Below are 14,512 nucleotides of genomic sequence, written 5' to 3'. Positions count from 1 at the left end.
ATTTTTCCTCTGCCCTTGGGCATAAATATTTTCCAGTAGACATGGTACATACTGTTGTTACAGTTTCAAGACCTAGGAAGGCTCATGGCATGGATTTGTACTGACTCTGCACATGCAGAGCTCTGGCACAGTTTCTGACAGCATGAAAATAGCAATCTTTATATTCTATCCTCCCATTGCACAACAAAGAATGTAAAACTTCCTTTAAAAAGCATGATTTACTAAGACTGTAAGATATCTGAGCTATCAGTAAAGTACATTTAAAACTGTTACAGCTAGGAATCTTGTTTATTATGTCTGTGTATACACACACATACATATATATGTTTGTTCACATACACAGATGAAAGAACAGATCTGTATCATTCGTGCAGATAATGCTCAATAAGTGCTAGGGATATACTGGAGAAAACATGGAAAAGTGACAGCAACAATAGATATGAAAAAATAAACATTAACAAAACATTGCTAGGCAGAGGGGAAACACTAATTAGAAAAGAAGTTTGAGAGAGCTGTAAGTTTTAGAAAGAGTATTAAATGCATGTAACAAATTATCTTAATTAAGGGAACACTTGAAAGTGTAGTAGGAGACTAGTATGATTGCATAAGAAAGTCTTTATCTTGAAAGTCAAAAAGCAGTCATTAAAATATAATGAAAATAAGTAAACATAAAGAATAAAAGAAGACTTATTTAGGGTCATAGGGATAAAATAAGCAAAGCCAGAAATGCAAAAATGACAACAAAAAAGGAGGCAAAGAACTCCAATATTTAGGGTCCTTAAATTTCTGTCTAAAAATTTCTAACTAGCAGAGGTATTCAAGTATTTAATATAATTAATAGTAAGTGCAACAGATCTGAATTAGGAAACAGCAGTTTGGAGAACATCTACATAAACATGAAGAAATGTATCTATTAAATACATTTTCAAGTTAACAGAGCATCCTAAAATGTACCCTGCAGTTCTTAAGAAAGTAATCAAAGCAATTTATGAAACATCTTGGAGAACTTAAGAAAAACAATAATGGTGAAAGTTGCAAGGATTTAGAAAAAGAAAAAAAAGCACATACCTATTTATATAAAGACACAGAAGAAAAAAGAAGGAAGAATTACAGGATATTCAGCCTAAGTTCAGTACCCAGAAAGAAAATGAAACATGACGTAAAGAAATTAATGTGTAATTATCCTCTAAATGATAACCAGATGTCAGACAAGCACAGATTTTTGTCAAGATAGGTTGTGTCAAGCCCTTACATTATTTTCCTTGGCATGGCAACTAACTAGTGGGTTGGGGGAAGCACTGAATATAATAGAGCTTGACTTTGTAAGATTTTTGACGTGGCCACACATGACAATTCTTAGAAGCAAAACAAGGGAAATGTAAATTAAATTACTCTAGGGTGGACATGGAAGTCATGACAAAAAGCATCTGAAGGAACAATTACCTGTGGTACGCTGTCAAACCAGAAAGGTATGTCAAGTGGGTTCTTGTAATGTGTCTAATAATATGATGATATTATAGAAAATGGCAAAGGTCTATCTAGACTTATTACAATGTATTGAAGAAAAAAGACTTGAGGGAATATACTGTGAAGCTCCACAGTGAGGCCCTAGTTGGAGCTCTATGCCCAGTTTTTAAGTACCCAACCAAGATTTTTGTAGCTTGTGTACAAGAAAGATGTGAAAATTAAAAAAGCTGTATTTTGTGGTTGTATCCAGACATATATTTCTATGTTCCAATAACATAATTTAGTCCCAAAACCATAATATACTATACTTTTATCTAGAAGCTATTTCTGAATCATATTAAAATACTCAAATGAAGGAAATTCCACAAACTCCTCACAAAAATTATCCACAGCCTGATAGAGTTCACTGCTCATTTTTTCCCCCTAAAAGGATGATAAAGGTGCCTATTTCAGCTGACCATTGCATTTCATTTCTCTGCTTCTAATATATATTGAAAAATACATAAATAATATATGTATAAATTATATGTCTAAATCAGAGAATCACAGAATGGTTTGGGTTGGAAAGGACCTTAAAGCTCATCCAGTTCCAACCCCCTGCCACAGGCAGGGACACCTTCCACTAGACCAGGTTGCTCCATGCCCCATCCAGTCTGGCCTTGAACACTGCCAGGGACCGGACACACCGCACAGCTTGGTGTTGGTGGTAAACTTGCTGAGGGTGCACTCAATCCCTGTACTCTGCCACTGAAGAGATGTCAACAGTCATGACTCTATTCGTTCATTCAAGAAGCAGCAATAGTAAATTCATAAGCATGAGGCCCTTGGGAGATGGAAAGTTACATTTTATTCATTTTGGTGAACATGAGGTACATGAGCTACTCATTCTTGACCACCTGTGTTACCACAGTGTCTGCCCACCGGGTTTGGAAGCTTCTTTCAATAATTTTGACCTTGCAGACCTGGCTACAATCTAGTCCTTAATTTACATTATTACAGTTGAATGTTATTTGCTGTTTCGAAATGGAAATTGCTATTAAACCATATTACGAATTGATTGCTTGCCAATTGCATTTTTACATCACTGGGAAACATTTTTGATTAGACAAGCAAGAAAAAACATCTTAAACTAATAAGATGCTATTACTTATGGCTTCTCTAAGCATACGTTGTCATTTAATGCAGTAAAGATTTTGGAAATTGAGTTAAGAACTCTATTATTCTCCAGTTAACATTATTGGGCCACGCTTGAGAAGCTCCATGACAGTGATGTATGGAGAAATACCTCAGTTGCACTCAAGAACTTTCCAGTCCTCCTTATCTGTCATTTACTAGACAAAGAAGGATATTCTTACGCCAATAGTGAAAAAGCTACAAGTAAAATTCGGGCAAAGGCATAAACCCTGTATCTGGAGTTGAAACTTGTAAATGCATCAGAGGTTGATTCATTAATTATGTACAGAGATTGGCTACAGATTTCAGATTCAGGAGCAAATCAGCACTTTGGGTGAAAAATTTACCATACAGTGGACTGAAAAACGTGATCCATTAACATCTCTGAGCCTAACCACATGAATTCATTAGGCACCTGCATAAATGTTGACAGAATCAGGTCTCAAGTTAATAGCAACACTTCTAAGTTACTGACTTTGTCATTCTAACAAATGAAGATTTTAAAGCCTTCCTGTAGATGAGTTTTCAATAGCATTGAAAGCAAGATCACTGACAACAAAATCTAGGTTGAATGGCTGCTGGAGAAAAAATGGGAAACAACAAAATTAAGAGTACTTCCATTACATCTATTGATTATTTTTATTTTACCAGCATAATAGAAAAGTAACGCATCACTATGGGTGAACTCATGCCTTGATACAACCTGTGTTTTCTTGTGAACCACCCTGCTCCACACAGATTTTCACTAAACCTTTTCTAGTTTTTCTCTCACCTTATCCATATGTTTTAGAAGTATTATGTAATCATCTATTTTCTAAATATATATTTTCTATTGGTTTTTTCTCCTATGGTAATCAGTTTGTAGTGGAATGTTTGTACTTGAAAACAGAGCTGCGTATTTGGTTTAGTGATATGAGAGCAGTAAGATCACTGAGAAGGGAGAAGTTAGGTTACACAATAAAATTATTGAGATAAAAACATTAAAAATGTCATTGTTCACAGCATTAATTGTTCATAGTTTCATTAATATGCAAGATTAAATGAATGCCTAGGTGATTTAATGCACTTTTATGGCCTTATTATTTAGGAACTTGAATTCCTCAGAATCTTAAGCAGATGTGAATGTTCAGAAATGTAGAAAGGGATAATTAAGACACAAAAGAACAATGAAGGTTAAAGTCCCTGTAGGTGCACGGGTTTCTGATTCTTAGTGGTATCAACAGGAGTTAGGAAAGTTGGCCTGGTTTCATCCTACTTCATATATCTTGAAAGTTAGAAATTTATGTCTTCTTATACCAAATGGAGAGCAATATATGTTTCCATTACACAATTCATCACACCTACTTTAAGAAAGCAGTTCAAGTTCAGCTGAACCAAATTCTGATACTGCTCTGCCTTTTGAACTGAGAGGGAGGACAGATGGCTTAGACTAGATGTCTGCTTTAGATAACCAAATTCAGGCATAAATGAATCCTATTCTTGCACCAAATCCTCGAACACTTTTGTGTCGAAACCAGAAGGGTGCCCAGGAGGGTACCAGCTGAGCAAGAAGTGGCTACTTTCCATTTAAATCTCATGGGAAATGAAGGGTTCCCAAAGGTCTCATCTTTGAGGCACTTTTCTAGCCAGAAGACTATTTTTGAACAGTATCAGCAGAGCTAACTTCTTAGAGCTTCATTTTAAAGAGACAAGCACCTGCTCAACTCTTTCTAGTATCCAGGGGTTTGGATTCAAGGGAATCAACCTTCTCAAAGACCACAGGTTGTTCTCTCAAGCCAGATGCTTGAGCTCCAGAGAAGTGACTGACCTCATATACTCCAGCTTACTCAGCCTACCTCTTGGTAGCTCTGTATTCAGTTAAACATTTGTAGTTGTCCTTCAGAAAGTTGATTTTCCCTATGTCATGTTCATGGAAACTAGACACAGAATTTTAGGTGTCAATCACCTGGTCAAAACAGCCTTTAAGTGGCTGTAAAAATCTGGTCTAATTTGGGTAATATTATTCAAGAATGACATGACAGTCTAAAGGTTTGGACCTCTACACTGCTGAAAGTTGAAAGAAGGATCCTTGAAAGCTATAAGCTCTAGCTTAAAAATGTCAGAGTTCTGGATGAAATTTATTCTCTTTTTTAAATTACTTTTTTGTATTAATCCATTAATTAACTGAGGAAAGAACACTGTCTACTGGGTAGTTTAGGTATTTTAAACAGGTGCTCAAAAAATAATTCCTATGGGATATCTGACATACTCTGCCAAATTTCTCAATTTAATTTGAAGGATGAATAAAGAATCAAACATGACACCTTATTTAGCTTGAAGTGTTTGTGAAAGTTTGTTTCTAGAAGAACTGGAAATTCCTTATCAGAAGAATCCAAATATTTCAATAAATGTTTTTTAAGCCCTAGTCTTATATCATAATTTACAACATTTCAGTTATGATTATTATATTGCTAATTAAAAAGAAAAAGTTGTATAAAACTCTACTGAAATATTACATAACATATCATGGAATCAGAGAATCATCTTTAAGATTATCAAGTCCAACCATTAACCCAGCACTGCCAAATCCACCACTAAACCATGTCTCTAAACATCACATCTACATGTCTTTTAAATACCTGGAGGGATGGTGACTCCACCACTTCCCTGGGCAGCCTGTTCCAATGCCTGACAACCCTTTCAGTGAAGAAGTTTTTCCTGATATCCAACCTAAAATGCTCATAATTATGTCTGTGCTTAATGTCACTGGATTGGGTTTTTAGGGTGTTCACCGCTCTGCGCTCAGAGGAGCAGGCACTGATTTCTGTTACAGCTAAATACTCATCAGTAAAAATGTGAATCCTCATCAGTTCTGGGTATCAAACCCTACACATCTCACACTGGTCATTGAGGAATGAAGAAAAGCAAAATTTAGGGCAAAATTTGCAGCATGCTGGTTTTATTGTTATGGCATAGAAAAGGATGAAACTTTTCCTGCACTGTCCAAAGCAGAAGACCATCTTTTATCTTCTTGGTATTTACTGATTCACCTTTCCCCTAATGAAATGGTTAAAGGATAGATGTAAAATAATGAATGTGCATACACTATAGCATTTTGCACTAAACACGGGACTTTCAGGAAGAATCAGCCTTCACTGCCAATATACTGCATTGCTGATTTAGACATGGACCGTAAACCCAATCTTCTCAAGGTGCCTTGAATCTATGGCCAAATTCTGACCCTTTGGCCCATATGTGTCAAGTCAGTCTTCTGGCACTTCAGAGAAGGCTCCTATTTTATCTATGGATATTGCAACTATGCAGTATAGACATGGTAATGCAGCTCTTTCAGGAAATGCTGGATTTGCTCCCATGCAGTACAGGTGAGCAGTACATCATTGAAATGAATGGGATGCCTGGAGTTATGTTACCAAATACTGTGAGATATAGACAGGAATAAAAGAATAAAACCCAAACCTTCAAACTTTGTCCTCATTGAATTGTCATTTGCAGAAAGACAGAATGTCAGGAGAAAGCCAAGGTAAGCTGTATGTGCAGCGAGGTGCCTCATGGCCAGCACAGTAGGCAATCATGTAATGAAAGGGTATATCACAAAGCATACAAAGAAAGATAACAGATGACGGCTGCAGGGACATGTGCCTCACCAATTTCAGATGTCTCATTCACCTGCCTACCTGTGCAAATACAGACTACATACAGTGAGTACCACCAAAATATTATTACTATTAAACGGAGCTCCCTCCAGGTTAATATTTCAAATAAAAGCTAGCTGTAGCTCTTCAGAAAACCACCTCAAAAAAACAGTTGCATGCTGTTGGACACAAAAATGGCTTATATAACACAAGCAAAACACCCTTTCCGGCTTTGGTTATAAGTTTGTGTATATCTGTATGTAGGTGTGTGTAGGCAAGGCGGTGCAAGGAATGCCAGTGTTTTTATTTTAAAAGATTATTGTACAATTCACACTTAAATTTCACAAAACATTCTGATGGAGCTAGTCAATATGCACTGCATTTTTCTGCCTGTATTTCCTAGACGTTGTATAATTCTACCTCCACAACCATCCTCCTTACTTTATAAAATGGCTCTTAAGAACACAAGATGTTTTTGAGAAAAGAATTTAACAGTGACTAAGTAATAATGGTTTATGAAAATGAGCAATGCTATTAGAGTAACCTACTGTTCATTATCTAAGGTGTCTGACACATCCAAAATGGATAATCCTAGTCTTTTTAAACACTCCTGGAGCTAATTTGCCTCTAAATCCCAAAATCTCTTTAATTTTATCATCCTTGTTTGTCTTCAATTTCTGGAAGATTTTTAGGTTGATCAAAGCTGAAACAACTATTTGGGCCATTTGGTTAGTATACTTCTGATTATACAGGCTAACTTAAACACTGTTTGAGTGCCTGGAAAAGGTATCTTGTCCAGCTGCCCATAATGATGCCATGTTTTTTCAGAGAGGATGAATGAGCTCAGATCCTTCCTGACAATGTAGATAATGCAGTTTAAATTGTTCCATTTACCTAGAGAAATTAAATAAAATTATCTTCTAATGTTGTCTTTCTGATAGAGAAACTCCCCTATTCCCACTAGCCAAACCAGCATTTTCCTTTTGTCACATTTTGCTTCCGCCTATTCACCTCTTAATTAATACATTATACACCAACCACAGCACTGACTCCTGAAGCATCATAGGATTTGTCTTTCTGCCTGCTGAGAAATTGTCATTTATGCTTTGCTTGTGTCTTGTAACCAGCTCTTAATCCATCAAAGGCCTTAACATTCATTCCGTGCTTACCTATTTCCAAACAGCTGTGTGTGCAAGACTTTGTGAAAAGCTTTTGAAAATCTACAGCAATTAAGTTATAGTCTCCTTTAATACTATATTTTTAAACTGTAAAAGTAGAGAGAAAAAGAAATAGTATTCAAGCTTTTAGACACCGTGGTGATTTATTCACCTCTTATGTGTCTCGTATACCTGTTTTATAATATATTTTACATGATTTCTCACTGCATTCCTCTGCATATTGAATATGGCCTCTCAGGTTAAAAATTCTTTGGATCAAACCAAGCAGTATTGGAACATAACCTTGGGTAATCTCTGGTCCCTTTGTGAAATACCTTAATAATGCATTAAATGTTTTTTTTTGTTGGTGATACCTTGATCTTTGGGTTTCAGTTTAGCAAAACTGTAAAGAAAATGCTACAATGCATTGGAGAATAAAAGCCATAACTTCATCAAACCCCCTGGATAAATGCTCTCATGTTCTCAGGATGATGGTACCCATAAGTTGCGTTATAAATACTCAAAACTCCCATAAAACATGAATTTAACACCTTTTATTTTTAAAATAGGCTCCGGCTTGAAATTTTTAGGTACAATATGGGGTTTTCTCGGATTACAGTTATGCTTAAACTCATCTTCTTGCTTCTACATTTTGTTTCCCTTCATATCACTGCTGAAAAATCCATCTTTGCCACGCTTTAGTATTAGCTTTGATAACATCATTTAAGCTGCCTTCTCCTAGTGATAAATATCTTTAAAGTTTGTCCTACTCACGCTGATAAAACTCTCACAGGGTTATTGCTGAACTGCCAGTACTGCTGATTTTCAGCTTTAGCCCATTCTGATAACACAAAATAAAATAATTGAGTCAAACCAGAAGTCACTATTTAAAAGCAGTTATTAGGGTATTTTTAAAATGTGCTAAAAGCTGAAACTCAAATTTATGCTCTGAATTAGACAATTTCAGATTTCCAATGTTCTTCACAGGAGTGAGCAACCCAAGCACTATGGTACCTGCTCTTCCAGGATGGTTTCCAGACATTCCAATGCAAACTGAAGGAAAAAAACCCTGAAACATTGGAAATACACAGCCCTTCCCAGGCAGTTCTGGTCCCATTTGTTCTACTTTTTCTCCTTTATTTCCTATTCACTCCTTTCATTACAACTCTGCAAAGTCTACTTTAGTTTTCCTAATTTAAATTTAACCCTCTGACCTTTAAAGAATGTCACAGCTTTTTCTCCTCCCTGTGTCTCAGAAGTCTTCACAAATAATATTCAGCCTCGTTGCCTGTTACTTGATTTCTTTCTATGGCCAATTCTTTTTACTCATTTAGAAATTCATGCTTCTTCCCTTCTGCTGTTACAACTTCTGAAGCGATTGCTGAGTAGACTTTGATCTCCTCCTCCTTAAAAGCAACGGGACACTCAGCTGGCCATGGTAACTGCAAGGACAATGTGCTGAACAGTATGAGAGATCTCAATATTCAAACAGAAATTGTGCTCTCTCTTTTCTCCTGCTTTCTTCCCTTGCTTTTTGCCTTTTCCCTTGTTTTTAACCTTTCCTTTTCCCTCTCTTTTCCTTTCCACCTTTCTCTCTTTCCTTTTCTTCATGGACCATTTGTACCAGGATAATTTCAATTCTCTATAAATGCTGAACACCAGTGTAACATTTAACAGGAACCATCAGCGTGGTGCTGCCTATTAATCCATCCGATCCATGCCCAGGTTATCCCTATCCTCATGAAGGTGAGGCTGCCACTGGGCCTTGTTCTTTAGGAAAGTGAGCTAAAGATACTAGTAAAACTTCACAGTGTCCCAAACTTCACAGTGCCTGAAGCTCTGGTTTACTCCTGCACACAACCCCTACCGAAATCTATGAGTTTTGTGTTTGTTCCCAGCAAGGCCCATAGACTCCATGGTTTTATAGTTTTCATTTTGGATTTATAAGCAAGTCAGTGAGAGTCAAGTTTTTATTTTAGTTTTAAAGGGAAATAAAAGTATCCAATTTTAAAAAGACATTAACCAATCTGTCACTCCCTATTACTCCTGTCAGAGATAAGAATCCAGCCTCTACCAAGTACTTGGCTATAAAGACAGTGGGTTAGTCAAGCGCAGGCAAGAAAGCACTAAAACACTAAAAAACCTCAATCTACATATTCCAAAGGCTGTAAATTTAAATTTAAAACAATAACACAACAAACAAATAAATCTTAAGGTGAGATCAGTTCTTAAAGTAAGGTATGCATGGTTCCAATTTCTCAGAACCCACCAATATTGCTTTCCTTAAAGATTAATTTTCTCCCATCCACTCCCCCCAACATGAGTAAGGTGCTTCTCTTTCCAAAACAGTGTAAGCATATTTCTACACTGTATATCAAACCCAGTACTCTTATAACAGTATGAAATCCCTGGAAAAAGAGGCTTACCAGAAGCTTTCCTTTCCTGAAATGACAGTTGAAAGTAAATAATAAGAGGAAGGTAATGTGCTTATTTCCCTTCCATTGTCATTTAACTAAATTTTCCCAGCTTTCAAAAGCAATTAATTTAAAAATAAATAAAGGCCAATTTAGAAAAAGGAGTAGCAAAGATGAAAACGAGTCTTCATCACTGTGTTTCTCACAAAGATTTTGGTATGTGCATCTGTGAGTGGAGCCTGACTCCAAATAAATCACGCTCGTCGTTCTAGAGCATTCGATAAAATCTGGGCAGGATCTCAAAGTGATGAATAGAAAGAATATATTAATAAACATGTGCATTCATGGATACTCATATCTCTATATACATACCTACACGGATGTGTATGCAGAGACTTGTTCCAGGGGAGAGAGCAGGTTATAAATGCACAAGGCACAGAATGGCGTAGAGGGGGGATCTGCATACCATTCTAACCATTTTATTTTAGGGTGACAAAATGAGTCACTAAACTCTACCTTTTTTAATCAAAAATCATAGAGAAATAATAATACATGTTTTTGTAAATGGCCTGAAAAGCTGTAGATAGAAATTGTGTTGTAATATTAATGGTCCACAGTCATGTCTGGCATAAATTAATTCAGCTTCATGTCCCCCACTGACTATGGGCCCATTCTGTCTCCTGAACTTCTGCTGAACAACTTGTACACAACAGAGTTCTTAACATTTTGAAATATAACTTTTAAACATTTTTTACTACTCAAGTTTACTTACATTTTACAAAATACAAAATAAATAACTTTGACTTTAAGGAACAGGGACTGAGTCTTAAGTATTGAATCCCAGAATTAACAAGTTGATGTTGTCAATATGCACTTAGTCCAGAGCTTCCAGCACTTAATCATAATTCAAATTCTATAAAAATGCATGAAATATGGAAGGTATTTATTGTGTCTATTATTGATCTACGTAACTGAGCTTTATAACTGTCAATTGATCTGTTGAAAAATTAATATTAATAATTAATCTTATCACTAATAAAATTTAAGGCAGAATAAAAAGCCTAAATTTGTATTTTGTGTTGTTTAATAAAGAAATGTCATTGATAGGGAAAATTCTTCAAAATCTCTCCTGTACCAAAAGGAGACATCAACACAAGAGTGCCACAGAGTATTTTACTGTATCAAACTGAACTGATTTCCCCCCCCCCCCGTGAATTCATACCAATTCATAGACTTTTTCAAATAAGCTAAATGTACACTACTTTTTCCATTGATCTCTTGCTGGGCAGTATCAAATAGGGGGACTAAAAGAAACAATTTTCAGACCCACTTTGGCTTCTTCCACTTCAAAACCAGGACACAGATAAAATCACTAAAATTTGAGGGAAAAAACAAAGCAAACCTTATTGCACTATTTTCAAGCTGCACATGGCCAAAATGCAACCCTCTAAGTTCAGCTGGATGTAAAGTCAACATGAATGTTGCATAGGAAATAGCTGTGTAGAGCCAAATAGAGTGTGCGCTACAGGCTGAAGGTCATGTTACTGATTTCCGACCTTCCCCAAAATGTCATTCTGAAGCTCACAGAAGTCTGCAAGAGTTATTTTCTACAGGTTGATGTGAATCTACAAGCATTGCGGCTGCTCAAGGCACAACTTTCTAGCCATAAATACAATCACAAGAATGCATGCTTCAGCTATGATTTCCAATAAATCATAAAAAGGCCAGAAGAAGAAGAAATTCTTCAGTTTGGTCATTGGGATTTATCTGTGCAAATAGGGCTTGGGCTTCCTATTAGGGCTTAAAGATAATAAGCTGGGGACAACTATAACACTACAACAACTCATTTTGCTTATTTTTGTTCTCAAAGCTGACACAGCGGCTGCCAGAACTACAACAGATTCTGCTTCTCTGTCTCACAGGGAGATGCTTGGTTGTTTTGTTTGAATGTTACATTTCCTATGTCCTGAGCTGATGCATTCTCATTTGTTTCTTCTCAAATACTCTTGATTTTAAAGCCCGGATGAGCAAATGTAGCCTAATAGGGGAGGATCAGCTCAGACATTTGCAGACATCCACATTACATGTATCTGTATCATAGCTGGTCACTTGTACAGTGAAGTCAATAAGACTCAAAGCATGATTCATCCAAACAAATGTAAACCACTGCTTTAAGATGAGGGCACTTGGTAGCACTGACAGCACTGAACAATTGAGATGCACACAGCAACAGATAATACTGAGTATAAAGGAGTCTAATATAACCAGCTTACACGTAATCATCTACACTTAGATGAAACCATCCCCTGCTCTGTGAAGGTAAAAAAGGTTAAATAATAATAAATTAATATATAAATGTCTACATATAAATAAAAATTTATATATTATATAAATATATACATAAATATATTTTTAAATATAAAAAATAACAAATTAAAGTAAATCAGTGCTTTTCCCAGTCCACCCATCTAGCAGACTTTTCTATTTTTGGATAATCTATTTAATTCATATAATCCACATATTTTATATACTCTAGCAGTCTTTCTTTTTTTTTTCAAACAGGTAATATACTTTCAGTTGCTTAAATGCATTTTCAATGGAAAATAGTTTTGTTTAGAAACACTATTTCAGCCACCAAGAAGTAGACTCACTTCTACAGACCACAGACTAATGTTTGTAACAACACGTAATACATAATCAACTGACTAACAAAGAACTCGAAGAAAAGGCTGTGTATTTACTCAAATCATTGATGAAGTAGATTAGCTTTGATGGGCTACTGAATGTCTTACATGGCTCTTGTCAACATGGCTTCTGCAATAACATTGAGTAGAGAATAAAAAACCAACTCACAGTCTTAAATTTGTTTATAACTTGATTACAAACACAGGTTCCCCTCTGAGTGACAGATTTCAGAGAACTCACTGAAAGTTTTAAGTGACTTCATGTTAAACAACATTTCAAGTAAGCTTACCTGTTTCAGAAAGCAGTTTGGTAGCTTCCAGTACCTTCTCAGTATAAACTCCAGTTTCATAGTTCTCCATCTCTGCATTAATGATGTGAATAACTCTGGCTGCACGGCCTCGGATGGCACCTGCAGTTCTGTCCAGTGTATCGACATCCCCCTCTTGGAGAGCAATCACACATTTATTCACATCTTCCAGAATATGGTTTTCTGGAAGGTAGGGAAAAAATAAGGCTCATTTCATTTCATTCTTCCTCATAGCAAAGCTTACTGATTTGGGTAAACAGCAGATGTCAGTGCATTAAAAAATTGGTATCTGTCCTTATCCAGGTCTGCAAAACAAATACCATTCTGTGGTATTATGTCACATAATCCCAAGTGTGATATTTATATTTCAAAGGGACTGCGCTACCCTCTCTTACCTATACTGCAAATACCAACCTGTAATTCTTTGAAAACCAGTCACATTCATTTCAAACATCACGCTGAATTTTATTATAATGAAAGTGTAATAAAAATCAATGCAAACGGGAAAGCGTTCAAATATTATGCAGATGCTCTAATAAACAGTTGGCAATTTTCTGAAGATGAATTTACACATTCTCGTAAACACTTAATATATTTGGTTCCTTTGTGCCTAAACAAGTTAGAAAAGAAAATAAATCATTTTGAAAAGACAACAGTAAATGGCCTTTGCAGATAGCAGGGTGCCTGTGCATGAGTAGTTCATCTCCTTTACTCCATTTATGCCAGAGATTAAGCTGTGAATTTTTAATGACATACAGTATAATCATATGTGATTGTGCATATTCAGAAGGGTCATCAACAGTTAGTCTGCTCAGATGGTGTAAAATCAAGTATCTTCATTGAAATCTTGGGAGCTGCAGTGTTTTTTCTTGGCTCAGAATCAGGCCATCCACTCTCATGTGCTGCATTATCACAGTTGGTGTGATATTCTCACATACTTATAACGTGAAAAGATGAAGCAGATTTTGACCAGGTCAGACATTATTTCCCTGCAGCCAATACAGTTAAAAATCATTTCAATAATAAAACTATGTCTGAATTTCGTATTTGAGCAGCTCACTCTGAGAAACTCAGCGACTCTAAACAACTCTTCTGCCAATGACACAAATAAACTGAAAATGAAATGCTCTTCTTTGTAGTAATAATAAATAAACCAGAATCAATCAGTTCAACAACTGCTCTTTGTTAATTATTCTTGGCCACATAAATAGAACGACACACTAATTTTCAGGATTAAAAATCCCAAGGTTCGTTCATTTGAGTGTTTCAGAAATGTTTTACATGGTGTTGAATTTTAAATTGTAACAATTCTGTATGAAAACAGAAATTCCCCCGAGCTGTGAATCAGTTACTTGCAAAGCAAAATTATTTGCTTAAAAACCTCTCTATACACATTTTAAAAACATTGCTTTGCTGAAATATTTATTCGCTATTTCCTCCTCTCCACCACTGACTTTTTTTTTTACTATGGCACAGCCAAATTTTGCTCAACAAGAGGAGCTATATGGATTTGAACAGGTAGTGCATTTGGAATAGAAAGTATTAGATTAAAATTATGGTCAGCTTTCTTTTGGCAGCCATGGTATTATTCACAGAATCACAGAGTGGTTTGTGTTGGAAGGGACCTTAAAGCTCCTCCAGCTCCAACCCCTGCCACGGGCAGGGACAACTTCCACC

General features: G+C 36.0%; 1 protein-coding gene across 1 annotated transcript in view; it reads right to left on the bottom strand.

Moving 5' to 3' along the window:
* CTNNA2 (catenin (cadherin-associated protein), alpha 2) overlaps positions 1-14,512 on the bottom strand; it is a 98,757-nt gene that overhangs the window by 45,159 nt on the left and 39,086 nt on the right. Inside the window, exon 4 of the mRNA XM_010021793.1 lies at positions 12,818-13,018. Coding sequence (XP_010020095.1) covers positions 12,818-13,018 — 201 coding nt within the window. The remainder of the gene's footprint in view (positions 1-12,817; positions 13,019-14,512) is intronic.

This window comes from Nestor notabilis, unplaced genomic scaffold (assembly GCF_000696875.1).
Source record: "Nestor notabilis isolate BGI_N333 unplaced genomic scaffold, ASM69687v1 scaffold5949, whole genome shotgun sequence".
Taxonomy (NCBI): Eukaryota; Metazoa; Chordata; class Aves; order Psittaciformes; family Psittacidae; genus Nestor; species Nestor notabilis.
This window is presented reverse-complemented; position numbering and strand designations above follow the sequence as displayed.